The sequence below is a fragment of the Nycticebus coucang genome, chromosome 16 (assembly GCF_027406575.1).
Source record: "Nycticebus coucang isolate mNycCou1 chromosome 16, mNycCou1.pri, whole genome shotgun sequence".
NCBI classification, from domain to species: Eukaryota; Metazoa; Chordata; class Mammalia; order Primates; family Lorisidae; genus Nycticebus; species Nycticebus coucang.
Window position 1 is genome coordinate 51,246,674 of NC_069795.1, and position 24,755 is coordinate 51,271,428.

The 24,755-nt window shown below is 36.1% G+C and overlaps 1 protein-coding gene across 1 annotated transcript in view; it reads left to right on the forward strand.

Moving 5' to 3' along the window:
* Positions 1-2,473: 2,473 nt before the first annotated feature.
* The window catches only part of ZPLD1 (zona pellucida like domain containing 1), a 38,693-nt gene continuing 16,411 nt past the window's right edge, over positions 2,474-24,755 (forward strand). The window contains exons 1-4 of the mRNA XM_053565806.1: positions 2,474-2,587; positions 16,829-17,049; positions 19,789-19,970; positions 21,479-21,551. Coding sequence (XP_053421781.1) covers positions 2,482-2,587; positions 16,829-17,049; positions 19,789-19,970; positions 21,479-21,551 — 582 coding nt within the window. The 5' untranslated portion in view covers positions 2,474-2,481. The remainder of the gene's footprint in view (positions 2,588-16,828; positions 17,050-19,788; positions 19,971-21,478; positions 21,552-24,755) is intronic.

The following is a 24,755-nucleotide window of genomic DNA, read 5'->3' on the forward strand; positions in this document are numbered from 1 at the left end:
CATGAGCACAACTTGTACAAAAAAAAATGTGGAAGTCCTGGAACTAATATTTCAATGTCTTCTTTGTGCCCCAACTGTGCTTTCTTCTTTATGCACTTATACTTTATGAACTATGATTATCACCCGAGTTTCAAATGACACATCTGGAGAATGGTTCAGAAGGAATCTGAATCCATACCTGCTGATATCAAAATCAACATATTTTCTGTTAAATCAAGCTGCCTTCTACCTCGACCTCTTATTCATAAAACATTATTAGAGTTTTTAATTTCCATGTCAGTGGTATGGAGTGTTCTGTAAAGTGTGAAGGAGAGTCACATGCCTTTTGGGGACAACTTTAGATCAGATCTAAAGTATAGCTAAGAATTTACTATTGCTCTCAGTGGGCTGTTCCAATTAGCACAGGCTTTTCACTCAATTTTGGTAAAAACAGATGTGTCTGGTTTAGTCTATAATAATATTTTTTTTTACTGGTTTTACTATGAGAAATGAGGGCCTCTCCCTTTTGTAAAAAATTTTCCCCCTCTTCATGCCCATATTATAAATCTATTAAGCAAATGAAGTTAATTAGGTAAAAATTTGTTCATTTTCATATGAAAAGACTTATTAAAATGTATACAATTTAATAAGCTAAAGAAAACAGCTGGTGATAAATGGCAACTAAGAAAGCATTACATTTATTTAAAAACATGATATGTAGATGGCTCATACAGCAAGCTTCCCTATCAGAAAGACCTGGAGTTGAATTTTAGTTCCTTCACTGTTTTCCATGTAATTTGAATTATAAATTAAAATCTCAGGAATTATCTGAGACGCATTGCTTTTTTCTGTACACAAAGTAATAATTCCAGCTTCACTCACTCATGATAAGGAATACAAAGGAGAGACTATAGGTAAATAATCTGGTACACACAAATCCTTAGGAGACAGCTCTGTGTTGGGAGACAGCAGTGTGGGTGAGAGGTTTCAATGCCTTCTGAGCATTAATGGGACTCATCATGAGAACGCAGGGAGTAACTGTGCGTGTGGTGGGTTGTACCACTCAGAACTAAGCTGCTCTCTTTCCTAGTGGTCTTCCAAATACTTTAAAAGAGCAGGGTTGTCTTCTTCTGTTTGAAGTAGCTTGATAGTGGTAGCGTGGGTATGTCCTAGAAAGCCTAGGGTCTAGCTTGGGCATTTATATGAGCTTTTTGTTTATGGACTGTCACAGGAAATCAGAACTAACCAGACATATGACTGTTCTCTCCAAAGTCATCAAGTTTGTACCTAAATAGTATGTTATAATATCCAGGGAAGGAAGCTCTTGCTGAATTAATAATTTTTTCAGTCTATTTTTGAGAGTAAACTTATGCCTTCCTATCCCACATCCTCATCAAAATGACTTTGTTCACCATAAACTTGCTATTTCAAAATGATCAAAAGCAAGATGCATTTCCTTCCTTTTGTTAAAGACTTTGTTAATTAGCTAAGGGTAGATATTTAAAGATAGCTGAAATACCATCTTCCCCTCAACCCAAGCATTTAAAATGCACTAATTATTGAGTAAACCATTTATAATTTTATTTCCTTTTTGATTTTTATGCATAGAATAAAACTACCAACCCAGTGATTTTTTTCAGGGCATAAACTATTCTCTTAGAATAAGTACATAGGACTTATTCTAGAATAAGTGCATAAGGACTGACTGGTGTGTAAATACTAAAGTAAATTTTTATCTATTTGTTCAATACACACTGACATCTTTAAAGACATCTTCTATCTCTTTCTTCTAAGAATCAGTGTTTTCACATGTCTGTGTCAATCCTTCTTACTCACCAAGGCACAGTCATTGGAGGAACTATAATGTTGGTCACATATGTAGTCTTTCCTTGCTTTTCTTTTTTGCTTTATCCCTATGTTTCTTGATAAAATGATAACAAACTGTTGATTTTAAAAAGTGGCAGTGGTCTAGAATTCTTTGGTGGAGAGAAAATGTTCTCTAACATTCTCTAGTCATCAAGAACATAGAGAAATCTCCCAAAATGAAGTATTGAGTATTTAAATTACTCTGACTTTATACATATTGGTATTATAAAGTGTAGAGTAGTTTCCAAATTGGTCAGTCTGCCTAGTTATGCTACTGTAATCTGCCAGACACTTGGTTTCAGTTCTTCCTGTTTATAATACAGAATTTTTCTTTTGTAAACTTTATGATTTTTTAGTTACACTTTTCCTTTAATACAAATGTTTAACTTCTTCAGCCTTAGAAAATTAAAGTCAAACATTAAAAATAATATTGAAATATTATAACCAAATTCTCTTTGTTCATTGCTGATAGTTACATCTGATAATCCTCATTTCTTTAGGGAGCTTTAACTGCATTGATGTAGACTGTTTATACAACAGTGAGCTGGAAGCTGAGGTCAGCATCAATCTTTCCAGTAAGCAGGAGTGAAGGTTGGTGATGTCTACATGATACATGATTCTTTTCTAGGTTTTGCAATGGAACATATATGGTTGCTGCTGCTTCTAACAATTAGAGTGCTTCCGGGGTCTGGTCAGTTCAATGGCTACAACTGTGATGCCAACCTCCACAGTAGATTTCCTGGTAAGTCGGAACCTAATCTCTTTTCTAATTACTTTGAGAAAGAGTGATTCTGTTTGAATACCAACTTATTTAAATACATATGGAAGTCGGGGGACTAGCCCTCATATTAACTGAATATTAATAAATGGCAAATGACAAAAGACAGTTGTAATTTATATCCACATTAACATATAAAGTGTTCATCATATTAATATTACAATGGATGCGTACTGATATAAAAAATATTGGCTAGTGGGTAATAAAATAGGGAGAAGTTAATTTCATTCAAAATTTGCCCAATCTATGTTCTTTTTGCTCATAAGTTAATTCAGACTTTTAAAACTTCTCCCATATACTAATAGATCTGTTTAGGAATAATGTTTAGAAAAATGTTTGTGAAATATTATGCAATACTGAAAAAATACTATTTCAATGAAATGGTGGCCACCACCAAAGCACACAGGTCAGCTTCAGAATAAATTTCACAGAAACCCAGAATTATTGTGACACAGGAGATTTTGATCATATCAGTGGACATGTCCCACAGGTTCCTAAAATCTGCACTCAGTGAGAAGGTATTGGACGCTTCATTTAAGAATTTATCATTTTATATTCACTGGAGTTATAGAACCAGACAGTTCAACATTTACAAAGTAAAGATTAGATAATCTGAAATACTTTTCCAAGTCTGCCGTCCAACCTGAGTACCTTTGGCTGTGCTTTACATTCTCTAAACTTGCTAGTTTTCCCGTGTTTGGAGCGTGCCGGAAACAGCGCACCTGCGTAGCGTTGAGTAGGTAGCCACGGAGATGAGGCTTCTACGTGAGAGCAAAGGCCAGCATGTGTCTGAAGGTATTAATGAACCCAGACTTAGTATGCAGAGTTGACAGTTTTGAATATCAAAAATGAAGCTTTTTTAACACTTTTTATTATGGAAAATTTCAAACACATACAAAAGTAGAGAATAGTAAAAAGAGCACTCAGATTAATCACCCAGGATTGTCGGTTTTCAACATTTACACATTTTGTTTCATGTCTCTCTCCTCCTTACCGCTCCCATCTCTGGAATATTTTAAAATAAGTTCATAATTTATGCTTTGGTATTTGTATGTAATAAAAAAGAACTTAAAAAGTATTATATTTCATGTATATATCGAATAAAACTTAGTCATTCCTTAATATCGTACAACACCCCAGCCAACTTGCCTCTAAAATCTCCATGCAGTGAATTTTTTTGGTGTGTCTCTTTGTCTGTTTTCATTTATAACAGTTTCCCTCTGTCCTTTGCATTTCCAGAACGCTATTTATCTCTGAGCGATTCAGTCATTTGTCTTGTAGAATTCTGACACTGTGCACTTGGCGGACTGCAACTGCTCCTCTGCTCTTGTCCACCTGTAAACTATTTAGAGCTAGAGGTTTGAGTGAATTTGGGTTCAATTGTTTTGGCAATAATGCCTTGTGTGTCATTTCATATAATGAAAGCGTTTTGTCTTTATTTTTTAGGCAATGAAGAGCCACTGAGTTTTTTCAAACAAACCTTTCTAAGGGTTTGATATGCTCACATTTTGTTTTAGAAAGCAGATGTTGGAAAAATGTGAAAGATATGTTCAAATTAGAAGAGACTAGAACAGCAGGGAGAAATACTGTATTGGGAAGGCGGCGGCCGTGGAAACAATACAAAGGGAAGACTATTAAGAGATATTTTTGTGGTGGACTGAGCATAAGCTGAGAGCTGGTTTGTGAACTTGGACAACTGCACATTGATGCTGCTGACACCAAAAACACAGGGCGTGACAGGTTAAGGTCATTTTTAGAATGTACAGTGGCAGCTTCTACTCAATAGTAGGAAATATCCACCTGGGTCTCAGAAGAGAGAACAAAACTGGAGGTAGATATGTGAGGGTGAATCTCCATGCAGTGGGGGAGTAACAAAAAGGTGAGGAAATAGACGACTATTTAGATAAAGAGAGAGGTAATCTGAGCCAGAAATGCGAAAAGAGGCTTTTGGACTAGAGAGGTCTGAGCATATGTGAGTAAGAGAGAGTATTCAGAAATCAGACAAACTAATGGAAAAATAATTGATGTACACAAGGAAAGAAAATGTGGAAAAGATCAGTGGTACAGGGGAAAGAGCTAACTGGGAAAATAATTGCTGCTTCTTTGATTTAAGAGAGAAGGAGAGATAAAAACACAGTTGGAGAAGGTGATAGATGCTCCTGGGTACCCCCCTCAGGGCAGTGGAAGGTGGTGTTCCTCATCAGAGTGGCTGGGACCTGGGGACAGTGGTCAGCTATGACCCTGGTATGGATGGATAAGGCGGCCAAATTGTAAAAAGATTGCTCAGCAGGGAGGATCTGGCTGGTATGGTAGTTATTTAAAGGCACATAAAACATGTTAATGAGCCAAGAAAAGACTAGGACAGCAAAAGGAATTATTCATTATATGGTAAGTTAAAAAATTATGTTGAAGCATCCATTTGTAACAGCATCGCCTGGACACCTGCATTGCAGTCACCAGGGACCGGTGTTAAAAGTGGGGGATTCCAACTTTACCCTAACTGTGCCATTTCGGAGTTCCGAATGGGGTGTTAGAATTTGTATTTTAAACACTGCAGATGAGTCTAATATACATTTATGGTTAAGAATGGACAGTATGTTCTATTATTTCCTTGCATCCATTATTCCAATTGAAGCATAATCATGTGTTGGGGAAATGTAATTAAAAACAGAATCTCCCAATCCAGAAATCCTCTGGGGATTTCTAGGGAAAGAAAACACTTTCATCACAGACTAAGCTTTGACCAGACTATGATGAGCATCACAGGCAATCTCTAAGGTATAGCAAAGACAGGAAGAGACTCACCCTTCTAGGATAGCTAGGCAGATACAACCCATTCTGTACGTGTTTTCAAGATAGACACAAAGTACCATTTGGCAGTTCATCCTAGCTTTAATTGGTAAATCCAGTGATCATCTGGGTTAGCTTACTGATTTTATATCTTTATAACAGGAGGTGGTTTTGTCATTTGGAGCAAGGTTTCTAACGCAGTTAAGTGCCCACCCTTACAAAGAAACTGGAAGAAAGGTTTGCATTTCAAAGAGATGGCTGCCAGGTCCTTGAGCAAGACATTCCCAGACCTTAACACTTCAAAAAGTCCTATCTAGTTTTCAAAGGATTTATATACATTTCAAAGAAAGGAAAAAGTACTTGCAATTATACCTTTTCTAAAGTAAATGCTCTAGGAAAAGTGTGAGAGGAGAAGTCTTTTATTTTCACAGGGAGAATTAAGATAATTAAGTCTTATTTTTAATTTGTATTTTCCTTACATACTTTGAGTATTATCTAGCTTAGATAAGAAATATCTATTTTTCAAACCTATGAGTATATGAAGACTCATTTATTCACATATACAGAGTTACTATTTAAAATCTGTATTAAAAAAAAACCCTAAAATCTAAATAAAGCAGAAGCCCCAGGAGAGGCTTTAAGTTTATATAGGTTTGTTTAATGCTTGTTTTGTGCAGGTTGTTTGCAGAAAGAAGATCAGAGTGAGCAAATAAAGCCTAAAGATTAATTGCTTCCTGTCCCTCTTGACTTTCGGCTTCCCATCCACGTAGGATCGCCCTTGATGTCATCAGAACCTCCAGGAGCTATTCACATCCTGAGCAGTGGGATAGAATGAGAATGAGTCTGGCCAAGGAGAGGGGCTATCTAAATGCAAAGCAATGCTAATAATGATGAGAGTAATCGGCTCACCCTATCTGACCTTTGCTGTTTCATAACATTGGAACTATTTTCTTTAATTTTCATGGCATTTATCATGGGACCAAGGGAAACACCATAGTGTAATTCATTGAAATCAAAAGGAATACCATCTAATTTTAAAGGTAGTTAACTCCTGAATATCTGAGCTAATAGCAAGGAGTAGACTCATGCACCACTTCTGGTTGTATTTGTTCCAGAATGAAACTCAAAACATCATTAATTTTTGCAATACCAGGAATTATTTGGCCAGAGTGAAACATATGTATAAATTCGCTTGGCCTCTATAGTAGATGGATACCTTTTACATCCCTCCTCTCCTTTTTGGAAGGGGTAATATGAGGAGGCTAAACTTTCTGGGCTGCAAAGAAGTTTTTAGTAATAAAAGCACAACAAGGGAAAGAAATGGGTTTATGGCACCAGAAACTTCATGTCCTGACACTGTCTGATGGTGAACTAGGCAGTCGGGGGAAACTGAATGTGAGTCTGTGTTTCATAACTTGTCATATGATATTCTATTGAGAATTACCCTAATAAGGTAGCAAACAATAGTTGAGTACTAGGCACATTACAGAATTCTCGCTTTATTCTTAAAACAAACCTACAATATCTTTTTTTTTTTTTTTTTATTGTTGGGGATTCATTGAGGGTACAATAAGCCAGTTACACTGATTACAATTGTTAGGAAAAGTCCCTCTTGCAATCATGTCTTGCCCCCATAAAGTGTGACACACACTAAGGCCCCACCCCCCTCCCTCCATCCCTCTTTCTGCTTCCCCCCCCATAACCTAAATTGTCATTAATTGTCCTCATATCAAGATTGAGTACATAGGGTTCATGCTTCTCCATTCTTGTGATGCTTTACTAAGAATAATGTCTTCCACTTCCATCCAGGTTAATACGAAGGATGTAAAGTCTCCATTTTTTTTAATGGCTGAATAGTATTCCATGGTATACATATACCACAGCTTGTTAATCCATTCCTGGGTTGGTGGGCATTTAGGCTGTTTCCACATTTTGGCGATTGTAAATTGAGCTGCAATAAACAGTCTAGTACAAGTGTCCTTATGATAAAAGGATTTTTTTCCTTCTGGGTAGATGCCCAGTAATGGGATTGCAGGATCGAATGGGAGGTCTAGGTTGAGTGCTTTGAGGTTTCTCCATACTTCCTTCCAGAAAGGTTGTACTAGTTTGCAGTCCCACCAGCAGTGTAAAAGTGTTCCCTTCTCTCCACATCCACGCCAGCATCTGCAAAAACAAACCTACAATATCTTTTTTAATCTTCAGTTTACAGTAGGGAAACAGAGGATTAGAATTTGTTTAATATTACAAAACTAGCAATTGGTAGCAATATAAAATTGGGACCCTTTCCATCAAACGATGATGTCCCTAAATGAACTTTGAATACTATATTTAAAAGAAAACGATGTTGGCATGGAGGATAACAATGGAAATTCCCACCTTAAAGAATCTGAAAAGTCATGTGGGAGGGGAATTTGATTAGCTTTTCCAAGAACTGCTTGACTAAGGAAATCTTTGTGTCCATTCATACCTATTCATATTTCAATGAACACGAGTGTTCCACTGGAAATAAAATTGAGAATCAATGACTTAATCAATAGAATTCATGGGCAAAGTAAACGAAATGAACTGTCTAATTTTGTGTTAGGCTTTGCTTAGCCATTGCATTGTCCTGTGCTCAAAGTGGTAAGAGTGGTTAATGGAATAATTATCTCGGGGAATATGTTGTGGCCCTCTGTGTAGGTAAGAAAGGCTGATTCTCCTTTCTTCCTGCCCCGTAGTGGTGTTTCCTTCTTCAAGTTGTTGAGAGAAGCCTGCTTTCCACTTTGCACATATGACTGCAATTACTAGACCAGATGAGGCAGAAGAACTGATCCAGGCAGCTACTGTCTATCACATTCTGATAGGTCTGCAGTGATAAGGTGCAGTGGAGAAGAGAGCAATTAGTCAATTCAGTCAAGTTCAGGGACTGAATAATTCAGGGTCCTTTTCCCTATTTTAATTGCATGAATTTTCTACTTCCTCTGTCTTTATAAGTAAAACCCATATGCCTTTTTTTTTCCTCCTGCCTGAATAAGATGACCAAACTTTTCTGGTGCCAAAGAATGTGAAGCAGCCAGTGTGATGATAAGTCTATAAAGTTTGCCTCAGACAGCCTTTGCATTTCCTATGGCACTGGAAACAACAGCTTGCACTTGCTAACGAGAAACAGATGTTGTGATAAAAACTGAGGTGGCAAGAAACCTGTTCAACACAGAGAGGAAACTTGAATTCCTAATCCACTTTAAATTCTTCATCAGCTGTTAGAACTTTGTGTGGATGAAATACCAATACCCCTCTAGGACTTTTTGCTCTTTTAGCACCAAAGCCTCAATCTTGTATAAAAGCTTGGTAAAAGGAAATGTAGCTTTCAAAAATGAGTTAAAACAACGTATATAGCATCTGTTCTGCAGGCAATTTGTAAGCTTATGTAGTGCCAGATATCACCACTCTCATTTTAGAGATAAAAGCAGAAATGATATATAAATCAATTTGTAGTCTACTAAAATGGTGTAAATTAGCATTGGAATATTTTTTGGAGCCCCGGTAAGTAAATTACACCCTTCCGTACACAGAAAAGTTTCCTTCTACTATACTAAATAGATTTTCTTTTATATTATACTATCAGTTTTGAGCCAATACTGATTTTAAGTGCATACAAACCAGCCCATTGATACAAGCGTGATATTTCCTGATGTTCTCAGGAATCCTTGCATTTGAGAACCTCTGCTGTGGATCCCTCACCCTGCCCTGTGTCCACTCCAATTGTTTCAGACTCCCCAGGGGGAGAAGGGAAGCATCAACCACGCTCAGGAACAATCCATTCGTTTCTTTTGCTCTAACTTCTTGACCACAGTGCCATGGGCACCACTTGTGCTGGAAGTGCTTCTTATGAAAACAGTGGTCCACTTGTCACAATGCCTTTTGAGGTGGGCTGCTCTGCTCCCTTCCCATTATTAAACTGCCGTGGTTTGTGGATAAAGTGGTTTCATGTTGCACGTTGCCAGAGCACTCAAGTAAATTTACGAGGACTGTCTCCCAGAGCCTTTCGTGAGCCCATTTCACTGAAATTCAAGCCAGTTAGTTCCTCAGATAAAGGAGGGGGTCAGACACACTCCCATTCCTTGACGATTCTATCTTTCTCCCTTCTGCCCCTTTTACATCCAGACTTTCCCCTCTGTAAGCATGCAAATCGTTCAAGTGATACCTTGTAGGGAGTGCTTCATTCCACAAGGTGGAGTCTACCTACCAGTTGCCTCTGTCCTCCCAAAATACATACTGTGTCTTTGCACCTCAATTGACTGAAAGGCTTGCAACATTGGCATCACCTGCAGGCTTGTGAGATCTCAGGTGAGGCCTGCTGAATCAGAATTTGCATTTTAACAAAACTGGTAATTCATCTGCACAGCAGAGTATATGAAGTGCTGATTAGAGCGTGGTACTCATGATGATCTTGCTGGCTTTACATTTTACAAAATCACAGTGCTTATGCCAACTCTAACAAACCATAATGCATGCTTGCTATTAATGATAATAGACATCAACAAACCTATCACTGTTAAAAATTCATTTTTTTTAAAACGAGGCAAGATGACCAGTCATCAACACTACTACAATTAAAGAAGCAAATTACCCAAACACGTTGTAAAAATCCATTAATTTCATATTATTTAATGTTTTGTATGGTCTCAGTTTTAAGTCAGATGATATCTGACATTAAGAATTTTGATATTCGTCCAAAACTCTGAAAACAGAGGCATCACATCAGGCAGTTGGCAGAGTACAGAAAGGAAGCAAGAGATGTGGACAGTCAACATGAACTCATATCAACTGCGCACCTATTTTCTTTGTGAATCTTGGAACTTGATACTAAAGAGTTAGAAACCATGCAGGGTATTTATAAAAGAATTGAAGTAAATCTACCTTAATAAACATTTGCTGAGTACTCGTCTGACACTCTAAACTTCAGAACTCTCTAAGAGTTTATAATCTAATGGAAAAGAAGATATCCACTCCCAGATATTATGTAAGTGGTAGAGTAGGCCCACAGTTAATGGTAAGGGACAGAACACAAGAGGATGATCATACTCCCTTGGGAAGAGTAGAGAGAGACTCGTACGAGTCATCAAAGGGAAACTTTGATATCACTTTTGTGTTCTCAGCTTATTTCTCTTTTTATCTGAATGCTCTCTTGGGTAATTTCAGCTATTATTATTGTTTATTGTATATCTTGCTCTGTTCTATCCCCAAGTATTAGACTCATATTTCCAACTATCTGCAGTACCTGTCTGTGTTCATGTCCCACATGTACTTGGCTTCTTAAAAACTGAGCTCATCCTCTGTCTCCTTTCTGAATTCTTTGTCTCCATCTATTCTCCAAAGCTAGAAAGCATTAGTGATACCCCTTCTCGACATGCCATCATTTAATTAATTTATTTAACCAGTTGGAACTACTTCATTCCTTCCTCACAATCCCTCTCCAATACTTCTTCCCTAACAAGACAAGGTGGTAGGTAGTGTACAGCATTGTTTACAAATCTCTATGGTGTCATTTGCAGGCTACCTGGTCTACTATTCCTCTGTCAACAAACTCCTTGAAGGAAGGGAGACTGTTGTCGATGTTTTTATCTTTAGAATCCAGCACAGAGACTGACATAATACATATACAACAAATGCTTTTTTGAAGTACTTTGTTGACTTGAAGTGGCATCCAGTTTAGAATTAGAAAATAAGAGGACTGATAGCCTCTAGCTTAGAATAAAACTAGTGGCATTGATTTTGTATATTCGATTCTTGTATATGCTGCATTTTATTTTACATTATATGCTGACTTCCGAATTGCTTTTCATACAGATGTTTACTTTTAAAAAAATTTTTTTTATTATTAAATCATAGCTGTGTACATTAATGCAACCATGGGATACCATACACTGGTTTTATAGCCTTCCTGGTATTTTCTCAGATGTTTACTTTTTTAGATCAATGGTGAACGGGTACTTTGAGCCACGGCACTGTGGTGCTAAGGAGCAGCCTGCAGACAAATCTTTGTATTGCAGAATATATATGTGTGGATTATTTGATAATTGCATTTATCTGTACTCTTGGTTTTCTGTAAAATAATTAGAATGTCTATAAAATAAACATTCTGATGGTAGTGAGAAATATAGTTCTTGAATTTAATAATATGAGATGAGATAAAATGATTCAGTCTATCAAAAGCTAGGAATCTTTAGCCTCATCTAACTACTATTGAATTTAAGTTATATGAGGAGGGAGTTGTTGGAAAAAAAAAGAATAAAGTTAGATACACTTATTAGATATGTAAAGAATTTACTGCAAATATATTTTTAGTAATTGTGTCTAAAGCCAAAGGTATAATTAGATGCTCTAGGAATAGAAATTTATTGGGGGTTAAGAAGTTGAATGAATCCTTATTCATAAATACATAATTGAATGCATCCCCGCTTTACTCTCATTTATATGGTAACCACATTCTATGAACCCCAAATCAGGGAAACATTTTTATACATGATAAGACAGGTGGTTGACAGTGTGACAGGATATTTAAAATTTGCATAATTTTAGAAATTCTGAGACAGACAAACCCATTGCCTGACTGATGGGTGAGAGAAGCACAGAATATTATTTTTACCCTATTTGACTGAATATAGAATATTATATTTAGTCTATTTGATTGAATGTTACCTTGTTTTTAATTCCTATAAAAGCTTAGCTCAGTTAAAATATCAGAGGAAAAATACTGCTATTTTGGCAGTGTAACCGCACATAAACTGGAAGCAGATTGCCGTTCAACACACCTAGTATCTTTACACACAACCCATTAAAGTCAAATCCCTAAGGATTTGGATGCTTTTCTCTCTCTCTCTCTTTTTTTTTTTTTTTTTTGGTATTAGCTTGTACTCATTACATTGTTCAATACTCAACTGTCATTCAAAGGAATAATTAGGACAGGGATTGGACAATAAAATGCTCAAAACATTTAGTTGTTAAGAACAACTGTTACTCAGTAATTCTGAAAAAATATCTCTACTTTTGGCAGAAAATGCCCTTTGGCAACTTGAAGTATCATTTATTTTCCCCTTCAGAGCCTCAGAAATGGTAAAGTTGTGCTGAATGGATGTCTTCAGTATCTACAACTGGAAAAAAATGTGTTCTTCTGAAATACAGTAAAAAGTCTTTAGAAAACTGGTTTAGGATGGATTTCAGCAGCTCTCTTTTCTCACACCACAAAAAGCCTCCTTTAGTTTGTTATCACATCTTCAAGAGAGATCAGCTTGTAGCAAATTCAGTTCCATTGCAGGGGTTACCTGTCTTCAGTTATAAAGCAGCAACAGAAAAGAGCTTTACAACTGGTCACAGAAATCGTCATTTGTTAAGGTATTCTGAGCATTAATTAATTCCCTTAAATAGTGGCAAGGAGGCTGAAGTCGTTAAATGATTCAAGTTGAGAAGAATGATGCCTCTCTTTTGTGACGTATTTATTGATAGGTGTTCACTTTGATGAGTTTATGATATGTCAAGTTGTACAATGATGCTTGTCTTTGTTACTGAGCAGAAAGCAAGTTCTTAATGAACTCTCTGAGAGTTGAGAATGTGATTTGACATCCAAGTAGATGTTCTGTTTCCTTAAAGAGACTGTTTCATATGTAAAGGTTTCCTGTGATCTTACTGGTGCCTTCCACTTGGCCTCTTTCCTTGCCATTAGTTTTCTCCTTTGCATTTTAAATTTTAATGAAAATGGAACTGTCCAGCTCTCACCAGCCTAGCCATATTTTGTTCCTCACACTCTCCCCTCTGTGCTATACATTTCCCACTCCATTATGTCGCTAATTCCTACTGATGTTGCTCCAAGACTAAGCTCAGTACCATCTTCTCCAAGAATCTATTTCCAACCAGTAGATAGGGATGAGGTTGGGCTTTGACACCCTGGAGGGCAGGGATGAGGTTGGGCTTTGACACCCCACAGGGCAGGGACAAGGTTGGGCTTTGACACTCCGCAGCTCTCTGCCCAATTTTTCTGTCGACATGGATCATGTTAACGTGTCCGTCTCGGGTACTGAATCAACTTTTCCAGTATAACCCAGTGCTTGGGTTCAAGTAACCCTTATTTTCCTCAGTAATACTTTACAACTAATAATTATAAGTTATTGTTGTTAATCTCTTACTGTGCCTAATTTATAAATTTATCTTTATAATTTATAAAGTAAGTATGTTTAATATTATCCACTGTTTCTGGCATTCATTATGGAGCTTGGAACATATCCCCTGAGGGTGAGTTGAGGGTTACTATATTTGAGAACAGGACCACAACTTTTTGAATCTTCCATTGCTTTATGTGATTAATTAGTTACTCACTGGAGTACATCCTTCAGTGACTGCAATAGCTTTACTTCCTTCTGGGACTTTAAGTTTATTAAGAAGACAAATATACAAATACATATATGATTCTAAGGCAATACAAGAACATAAAACAGAATGTCATACTTTAGATTTGGAATCAGGGAAATCTTTGAGAAAAGGAAAACAAATATGAGAACTAAAATATGAGTAGGAATTACCCAGGCAGAGCTTTGGGATTGGGGGAACATTCCAAGCCTAAGAAAGAACACCGATTCAAGGCCTTGTGCACAAACCTTTACTATGCTTTCTAAAATACTCACAGTAATTTATTGAAGAATAACACTACTGTAATAAAATGTACCAAACTTAAGGGTCCAGCTTTAAATATTAGCATATGTACACATTCAAACAACCCCCACTTAAATCAAGATAGAAAGCTTTTTTCATCTCCCTCTAAATTTCTTTTATGCCCTATGCTAGACGATCCCACATGGGAGGTAGGAGATGAGAATACAGAGGTAGGCTAGGGGCAGATCCCTAGAGAGACCCTAGATCAGGATTTGGACGTTTGGTCTGGGTGTAATGATCAGCTGTTGAAGAGGTAGCAAGAGGGTGACATGATCTGATTAATGTATCAAATTAACAGCTGTACTAATTATAGAAGTTTAAGAGGAAATAAGAGTGGGCACAGTGGTTCACGCCTGTAATCCCAGCACTTTAGGAGGCTCAGGCTGGAGGATCACTTGAGGTCAGTCATTCAGGACCAGCCTGAGCAAGAGGAAGATCCCATATCTACAAAAAAAGAAAAATTAGCCAGGCACTGTGACGTGCACCTCTAGTCCCTGCTACTGAGGAGGCTGAGGCTCGTAGATACTCAAGTAAACATTTATTAAAATGAGCTGTATTACTTTAGAAAAGAGCACCTTTTAAAAGTTAGGAAGTTAGGGTTGCATTTAAACAGTTAATGTTACTAAAGGTCGTAGAGATAGTCCCCTAATTTTAAATGGTATTTATTATTTTCTAGGTTGGCAAAGTATACTACCTAGTTATTTGACTTTATTTTTCTACCTACAAAGGGAATATTGCTTGGAATTTTCTATAAAACCTAGCCTAATATTTGCCCTTGACTGTAATAATTTGTACTGTTTCTTTATAGGTACTGCCCTGAGCTTAAAATAATTACTACACATAGAAATTTCTATATTGACTTATTTATATGCTCAATATATGACTCACTTTGCCAGCAAAAATAATCCCAACCCAGTATATACAATAAATGCTGTATTCCAAAGACATATGTCATTGAACACTTCTACTCTTTGTGTAAAACTGAATTATTTAAACAAACGAATCCTGTGCTAAAAATCTTGAATGACATTTACCTATATCCTATCATTTACCGAAATTATGTATTTTTTGTTTGGTTTTCCTTTTTTGAACGAAGTCATTTCTCCAAATAGTATAATCAACTTTTATCTGTTTGTTTCCACATTTGGAAAATCTAATGCTTGTTTCAGATTTTTTTTATCTAATTGGTAAAGCAGAATGATAAAAAGTGATAAGGTTACCGTATTGGTTTTCTAGGGCTTCTGGGAAGAACCAGAAGCCAGGTAATTTAAGCCACACATTTTGGGGGCAAGACACAATTGCAAGAGGGACTTTGCCTAACAAATGCAATCAGTGTAATCTGGTTTATTATACCCTCAATGAATCCCCAACAACAACAACAAAAAAGACAACAGAAACTATTACCTCATGCGGTGATTTAAAACATAGATATGTATTGTCTCACAGTTCTGGAGCCCAGAAGTCCAAAATCAAGACAGGACCACACTACTTCTGAGTCTGGAAAGAATCCTGTCTTGTCCCCTCCCAGCTTCCCGAGATTGCTAGCCGTCTCAGGCATGCTTTGGCCTCCCTGTGCAGCCCTCAATCCTCTGTCTCCTGCGTCCCTGTCTCTTCACGTGGCATTTCTTTTATCACAGCATCAGTCATGTTGGATTCGGGGTCCAACCTACTCCAGAGCCACCTCATCTTAACTAATTGAATCTGTAACAACCTTATTTCCGAATAAAGTCTGAGTTACTGGGAATTAGGACTTCAATACATCTTTTTAGAGAGTAGAGGGAGACACAATTCAATCCGTAGCAGCTATCAAAATTGATAAAAATAAAATCTCCTGCCACTTGGAAATTACCTACCAGACAATCTCTCTATTTTCTATATGTTATCTTTACTGCATGTGGAGCAATAACTAGCGATATGAAAAGCTTTGCGTGTGCGTGTGCATGCATGTGTGTGTGCATACACACATGTGCACTTGCTTCTACAGACATAGAACGGACCCCAGCACTGATAACTCACGGAGAAATATGCAAATTGTATTTTACATTTCCATGACTAGTTTGTGCCTTTTATTGAGGCGTGCATATAGTCTTTGGCAAAATTTTCGTGAATAAGCTGTCACTTTTTGTTTGTAATATCAGCACCTCATTTTTTCATTCCTAATTCTCTGTAGAGTGATCTAATTTAGGCAAAACAAAACGGAATTCTGAGAGATGGCTTTGTTTGTACATCCTGGATAAGATAATGTTACCAAATACCAAAGTGCTCAAGAATTTGGTTTAGGGTGGATTTTAACTGCTTCTCCCTTCCCCTTGGGAAAATGCATCTTTTGCAATGAATTTCTCTGTTCTAGACAGGTGATCAGAATAATTCAGTTACTCTAGTTCTAAATTTTCTCAGTAGCCTGTATTTTTCCCCACTTAATTCTTTGGTCATTCAACAATAGTCAGCTAGCATTTAATGCACGTCTAGTGAACACCAGGCACAAGGAAACAGAAAAACTATAATCTCCAAACTCAAAGATCTCTCCCTAAATAATCAAATTAAAGACTTCTTTTCCTGGCTACATTTCTAATAACTTGCATATTGTATTATGTCATATTCAATTATAAAAATGAGTTAGACAAAGGAGATGAAGAAATGTACCAGGGAGATGTTAAAATTATTCATGTAATAGTATTTTCCTCTTTGCTTTTGTGACTTACATTTGTTTTTCATTTATTTTTATTTCAGCTGAAAGAGACATCAGTGTCTACTGTGGGGTGCAGGCCATTACCATGAAGATTAATTTTTGCACGGTTCTTTTCTCGGGTTATTCAGAAACTGATTTGGCACTGAACGGAAGGCATGGGGACTCCCACTGCAGGGGGTTCATCAATAACAACACCTTCCCAGCAGTGGTCATTTTCATCATCAATCTCAGCACCTTGGAGGGCTGTGGAAACACCTTGGTGGTAAGATTAGTGTGAAATTCTGAGCTAGGATTGAGGTTATAAATAAAAAAAAATATCCCACCATTTCATGAAATAAACAGAAACCCAATCTATCTCTTAAGAAAATTTCCAATAAAACCGAACAAATCTCTTCCTTTTGCCTGTTTGAGACTTGAACTCCCAAATATACAATTCTATCCTCCAATACTTGTTCTGCCTATAGTAGCTGGGCAGTCAATGGGCTTAAGGTCAGCTGGGCTTTTCTAAGCAGAATTCTTTTGTGGGAATGTTGTAGATGGACATGTCTCTACAGTTTATCCTTAGTCATATTTCTCATGCCTTTGACGGAAGTGTCTGATTGGTTGATGTTTGTCACAGAGAGTCTAGTGGTGAACTGCTTGGCCTTGTCACTGTAGTGACCTCATTCAGACACAAAGGCAAAAAATGGGAACTTGGATTCTTCTTTCGGACTTACCATTGAGTGATCAGCACCAGTGCCTTGTAAAAGCGGGCTGTCAGTATTCTGGTATAAAATTCTTCATTGCATGGAACTGTGCTTTGCATTCCAAAATGTTTACTATACTCTACTGTACCCATGAAGTCCCAGTAGCAACAGTCTTTAGTCATTGTGAAAATTAAAACACCACTTCAAACATTTCCTCTCCGAATGAAAACTACTAAACTACTAGTTGATACCTTTTATTTATTTATTAATGTACTGAATATCAAAAATAGAATTGAATAAGGATTTAATTTGATTCCAGTGAATCAAACTTAATTGAAGTGAATATATTGTGATTTGGGAGAGGTATTAGTTACACTGAAATTCATTTAATACTATTTTTTATTTTGCTTATTTGAATATAATCTTATTGGCAAATCTGAGTGGAGATAAAAAAGAGATACACTGAATATCACCAGTGAAGGAAAAGTTGGATTTTACTTTCACCAGTTTTCGTTTCGTATTATAAAGGAAAGGTTGACTATTCTGAGGGCAAGGTTTCTAAGACTTGGTAGGGGACAGAAGACAGAGAAATGAGATTTCTCTGAATCTCCTTCTTTAGCTTTTCCCAGAGGGTGGTTGGAATATTGTGCCCATGTGACTGTTTCCAAGCCTGCAGCTTGGGTATTGCTGCTTCATTTTATTAAAAACATTTATTCAACTCTCTGAGTTGTGAGCAGAGAGGTTATAAAGTGGGCCTGGGGGAGAGCCATGCAGGTTACTATTACACATCTCTGGTCCCAGTTCCTTGTGGAGAAAGAGCCTGTGTGGAGATCAGCATTTTCTCCCTCTCACCCCTGCACTTGCCCTGGGGCCTTTTGTTTCATTTCTTTTCCTTTCCAATCTGGATTTAAGGCACCTTGCCCTGCTGCCTAGGAAACGATTCAGGAGAAAATCCAGGAAAATTGTCTCAGTGTGTGTGCTTGCTTTTTGCCTTTTTAAAAGGGTGAAATAACTCTAGTATAGAAATTGTTATATGAATGTATATATTTTCTTTTCATAGAATTGGTCTGTTTAGCTATCAAGTCAGGGAAGCTGTGGGAAGAGAAGATTTCCTTCTTTTTTTTTTTTTTGCCCTAGTTGCCACCAGTTTTGGCATCTGCTCCAAGGACATTCCTACATGGAAAAAATTAAGTAGACTGTTACATCACTGGATTAGAATTAAAATATTTTCATTTATAAAGATTCCTGCTCCATTCATGAATTAGGTGGATAATTGCCTCAGGTACTATTAGGTTCATACATAAACTTTATTCTGTTAAAAATTATTACAGGTCTTAGAAATATTTGTTAAAAATGTTTATTGAGTGCTATGTTGTATTTGACATGGTAGGAGAAGCTGCGTCCCTCTCTGGTCTTATGAAGGCCAAGAACATTATTGATTATACCTAAAATGGTAGTTCTTCCATTTTAGTAAGATTGGAGAATCCAATGAAAGCTGATCCCCCAAAATGCATACATGTATAATACTTTCCCACAATGTTTGGAAGTTCATGATGTCTCTGAAACCCATGTATAAACTACTGCCCCAGAAATAGATGAGTATATTCATGAAGCAGAGAGGAAGAACCTGAGAAGAACAATGCTCAGAATATTTATGACCATTCATTTGTTCAAAAATTATTTCTGGGGCCCAAGACGCTGGTTATTATGCTATGCTGAGGAACAGGATGCCTGTGGTGGCTGAAGGGATGGCTGCTCATGCTGTGCCTACCATGGTGATATAGAAGAATGGTACACATGGAGATGGAGGGAGGAGAGGTTTCCCAGGGAAGATGAGATCCTCTTCTTCATGATGTAGGCAGATACATCATGGGGAAGTGAGGAGAGCGATGGCTTAAGAAGTATGCACAAAGGCCAGAGCAATGGGGCCTTGGGGCAGAACCATTATTGTGGATAGTAGGAGCCTGGAGGTACAAAGCTATCAGAAAACAGAGTCAGATTAACTGGGCTTTTTCAGCCATATCAGAGAATTTGGACTTTATCCATGAGTGTTTCCAAGTAACTTGTTGTAACCCATTGAACCTATAATTTTTCTCCTTTCTTATTTATAAAGTGTCTTCAATAAATATGAAGTTTCATTTAATCAAAGGCACATATTCATGTATAATAGTATTTTGTGTTTATCATTTCAGAACCATCACATGTTACAGAAGAGCTAGACCTTAGAAATGATCTTTAATGTTTATTCTGCATATGAAGCACTTAGACTCATATGTAGCCATTTAATCATTAAACTTGATCTGTCACTCTAACAGGTATCCACAATTCCTGGAGTCAGTGCTTATGGAAATGCAACTTCTGTACAAATAGGAAATATTTCAGGATATATTGACACCCCAGATCCACCAACAATCATCAGCTATCTACCTGGGCTTCTTTACAAATTTAGTTGTAGTTATCCATTGGAATACCTGGTTAATAATACCCAGCTTGCTTCGTAAGTTCCCATTTTATTCTTGCTTTCTCAGATGGTCTCTATGTTAGAGTCATTTCATATCCTTGAGGGACTTAGAAAAAGCAGGATTTGTCAAGAATAGCCAAACTGTAACAATGTAATGGGAAACATACCGAGTGTAACATATCTATCTCTCTATCTATCTATCTCTCTATCTATCTCTATCCATCCATATATCATCTTTATCTAATTGTTCTGACCCAGAAGAATAAGAGTTATACAAATTTTTCCCCAAATTAAAACTGGCTCAAACTAGTCAGGTATCTTTCTTGATTTTTCCTCACTCCCTTTGCCCAAGCACTCTGGGTGCTAAGTAGTCCTGAAGACTATCTGGTGTTTCCAGTGTGTAGGGTATTTGGTAACAATGTTGCGGAGTCCTGTTGGGCTTCCCTCCCTGCCATTTGCTTTCACTGTTGGAGTCTGCTGCCTCAATCCTAGGGTCTGTAGTCTCTGCTGAAGTGTCACCTTCATGGACTGCAAGAATAGTCTTTTATTTATAGTCATGTATCCATTCATTATTCTCAAAGCTTTTGAGAATAATGTCATACTCCAAAAGCAGGCTATATCCTTATTATAATATAATCATCTGGAGTGGTCAAAATATTCATAGGTGGTTTTATTTATTTATTTATTTATTTATTTTATTTTTCGTAGAGACAGAGTCTCACTTTATGGCCCTCGGTAGAGTGCCATGGCCTCACACAGCTCACAGCAACCTCCAACTCCTGGGCTTAGGTGATTCTCTTGCCTCAGCCTCCCGAGTAGGCGCCCACCACAACACCCGGCTATTTTTTGGTTGCAGTTTGGCCGGGGCCGGGTTTGAACCCGCCATCCTCGGTATATGGGGCCAGCGCCTTACCGACTGAGCCACAGGCGCCGCCCTCATAGGTGGTTTTAATAATGCAATGATGATAAATTCTTTGGTCAGAAACAAGATTATGGAAAATGAAAAAAGAAAAACTTTGAGTCAAAACGATATGGGTGCAGAGGGCAGTTATTTCTTACTTTGTCCCCCCAATACATTCCTGATCTTCAACATCCATGTAATTTCATTCATTATTCAATTTATTACACACTTGCTACATACCATGCAATCAATGTTCTAGCAGTGAGCAAAATAAGATAAATTCCCTGATCTCATGAAGCGTCTATTCTAATGGAATTGACGAAAATGTATGATCATCAGATTCAAGTTCTTATGAAAGCAATTTTTTCTACAGATTCTCATATGTGTAATGCAAAATGAACAAAAATGACTTTAAACATAAAAAGATCATAAATAACAGTTTGCCTTTGCTTGGTCCCTCTTGCTTTTGGGTTATTTATCTTATTTATCTGTTTAGTGACTTAAACAGTATACCCATTCCAACCATAGTTAAAAGTTTATTATTAGGCTGGCTCAAGAGTTTTAATGCTTTAAATTGAACATTCAGGTATCACTTTTAATTTAAAATCCTATCAATGCTTTCCTTTCTCTAAATCTGTTTTAGGTCCTCAGCTGCTATTTCTGTGAGAGAGAACAATGGCACATTTGTCAGCACTTTGAACCTGCTACTGTATAATGTAAGTTGATGGGTGAAAGACATTATTTTCTCTTTCACTGTTGCGAGGAGTCATTTATGTGAATGGATTTTATATAAAAATCTGCTGAAAACCACATTAACCATGTTATACTCTGGTAAAATTTATCCATCATTACTACCATTTTCACATATCTAGGTGATAAAGGTATATTAAAAACATCATTACATTTTCTAAATTTGATGAACGATTTAAAGTTTGTCATAAATATGCTTCTATAGGGGTTATTCCAAATGTGTATTTACATTTATACAATGTATTTATTTTTTGTGCATGCACGCACACATGGTGTGTGTAGGTCCAGCCATGGTTAGGGTTAAGATTTAGGAAATAATATGTTTTCGTGATAAAAAGATTTTTAAAAGTCTACATGATACTTCTTTTGGAGACATCTTTGGAAATGAACGTGTTAATATTTTCAATATGGATTTTGGCTGATGACAATTATGTCACATCTTAAATAATTTGGATTGACTACTTAACATTGTCTAAACTTTTGTCATGTAAATATCAACTGTGGCAGCAAAACGTGAAAAATACATGGATTTCTATTTATAACAGTAACATTAATCCCCCAAATGATATTTTCATGTTGATTAAAAATTTTTATTCATACATTTTAAATACCTGATTTAAATATCGATTTTTCAATCTATCAACCAACATTTTTGTAAATTATGAATCTGATTTTTGCATTATTATTCATGTCATCATGGCACTGAGTTATAATTCATGCAACTGATTTAAAAGTCAGTGCTTTATACTTTGAATATAATGAGCTATAAATATTGTAGTAGGACATTTTCCAAAGGCATTTAAAAAAAATCATGTTTATAAGTTTGTAGTCTGACACCACAGAGTTCTTAGCAACAAATTAAAATGTGTTAGAACCAAGATTGCCTCTCCGTCCTTTCTAAACTTTCTTCTGCAAAGAGAAACTGCCAGGTTACTGGGTTCTATTACACTCAGCAACTTTGTGCCAATATTTGTTTCTGATATGGCCAGATACTTAGTATTGTTGTGAGCAATACTTAAATAACTTTAAATTGGAAAGGTTCTACTTGTTGATTTCTGTGTGTAAGCTCTCTATAGTAGAATTTAGACAGCTGGTTTGGATGCAATATCATTGGTTAAAATTGAGTGAAACAAAGATGACAATTCTTGATCTTGCATAAGTGAAAAATATATTCATATGTCATTTAATAATACCATTATTTTTGTGAAATTAAACTATTCTCTCACTGTAAGAGCAGAAAATCAAAATTTAGAAGTGTGGATTTCAGGATAATTTTGTTATTAAGGCCTTTCTTTCCTTTACCATTAGAGATGGTATTGTGACCCTGTTACCAACATGCTGTAATCCTTCATGGAGTTTCTGGATTGTTAATGTTAAATACAAACTTATATTTTGATGATGACCTTAGTGTTTTAATTCTATGGTAAAAAGGTAACCAGTTTTTTAGCTATCAGACTATAAAAGAAATAGGTGGTACCAAAATACTTCTCATCTTGATCAGCTTACAAGAAAAGTATAAATAGTGGTTGAATAAAAAAAAAATTGATTTTAAAAGTTATTTACTAAGTTTTTAGTAAAAGTCAACCATTATATTACAAACTAATTTAAAACTTTTAAACAAATTAACAATATTGTTTGAGCAGTTTTAGTTTACAGAAAAATTGATCAGAAAAACAAGTTCCTATATACACCGGCTCCCCATACACATTTCTTTTTCTTTTATTTACATCTAGTATTAGTGTAATCTAGATGCATTTGTTACAGCTGATAAACCCATATTGGTATGTTATTAACTGAGGTCCCTAGTTCACACTTAGGTTACTCTGACTGCATGCAGAGTATGGGACAAAATATGTAATGGCACATGCTCGTTCCTTATTCATACAGAAGAGTTTTGCTGCCTCAAATTAAGTTTTCTTCTAATGTAGTGTTATCATAGTATTTCATTATGTTACATAACAAAAACTTAGTAATTTACATTGCAAAAAAATTTGGCATACTTTTACGAATTGTTTCTAAATCATATTTACTATTTATTTGAAACATTATCACGTAGCTAGCCAAATGTTATTTTATTATAGCATTTCCAATAAAAAATCATTTTGAAATCTTTAGGAACCTTGTCTTCTTATTTCACAAGCATAGTTTTTGATTTCTAAACCTTAGGAATGATGAAAAGTTGCATTATATTCCTACCACTTTTAGTATCTGGTTTGTTATGTGGAGAGGAAAATTTGTACCCAGTTTGATGTAGCATAATTGTTTATTTCTATGAGTTCTGAGATTTAGTAAGTGTTTTCAGGGAAAATTATATTTAGAAAACAGAATGACTTTTATTGAGGATTTGATTTCCATATGTGTAGATTGAACCATGGCCTTATTTTTTGTGTGATAAAATTTATTAGTTTTCTTCACTCTGGAAATGGAAAGTGAGGATATCTTTGTGTATTTGAATTGTACTTAAATGTTAGTGTCTGCCCAGTGGATGCAAAAACTGCAAACTTGAAATAGGGAATGATAATTACAGATATTTTTTAAAAGTTGGAGAAAAACTAAAATAAACATAATTGATTTTAGGGACAGTATATTACTAACAAAAGTAAAGGCAACTATACAGAATAAAGTCAGAAAATTATGTCTTAGAAGCCATCTTAGGAGGAAAAAGATCAATGATTCATGAGTAAACCAGAGCTGGGTCTTAAGTCTTTTGAAATGATTCAGCAATATAATATAAAGAGGGTAAGCATTTTTCTGGACAGTATTCTTCTGCATATGTACAATAAGATGAAAGAGCTGTGTAGTTACTGAAGTGTGGATTACTTGGAGAACTTAGAAAAGGGAGCCAGAAAGATAATTAAATAAAAATACTACCTATCAGACATGGTTACAAGAGCTATTATCTTTTATCACAGAAACATAGAAAGTGAAAGACTGAAGAGTAACAGTTTTCAAGTATATCATATAATCCCTCATTTATCTGGCTTTATTTGGGAATAAAATGTTCCATATGAATTTTTTTTTCAAAAGCGAGGCATCTAAACTATTATTATTTTAATTTATAAAATTCAGAATGTCACTTTCTTTCCAGTCTTCTAAACAGAGCACGCTTCATATTTTGTCTTGCCTTGATGACGTTAAGATTTCATAATGATTATTAAAAACTTTTCCTT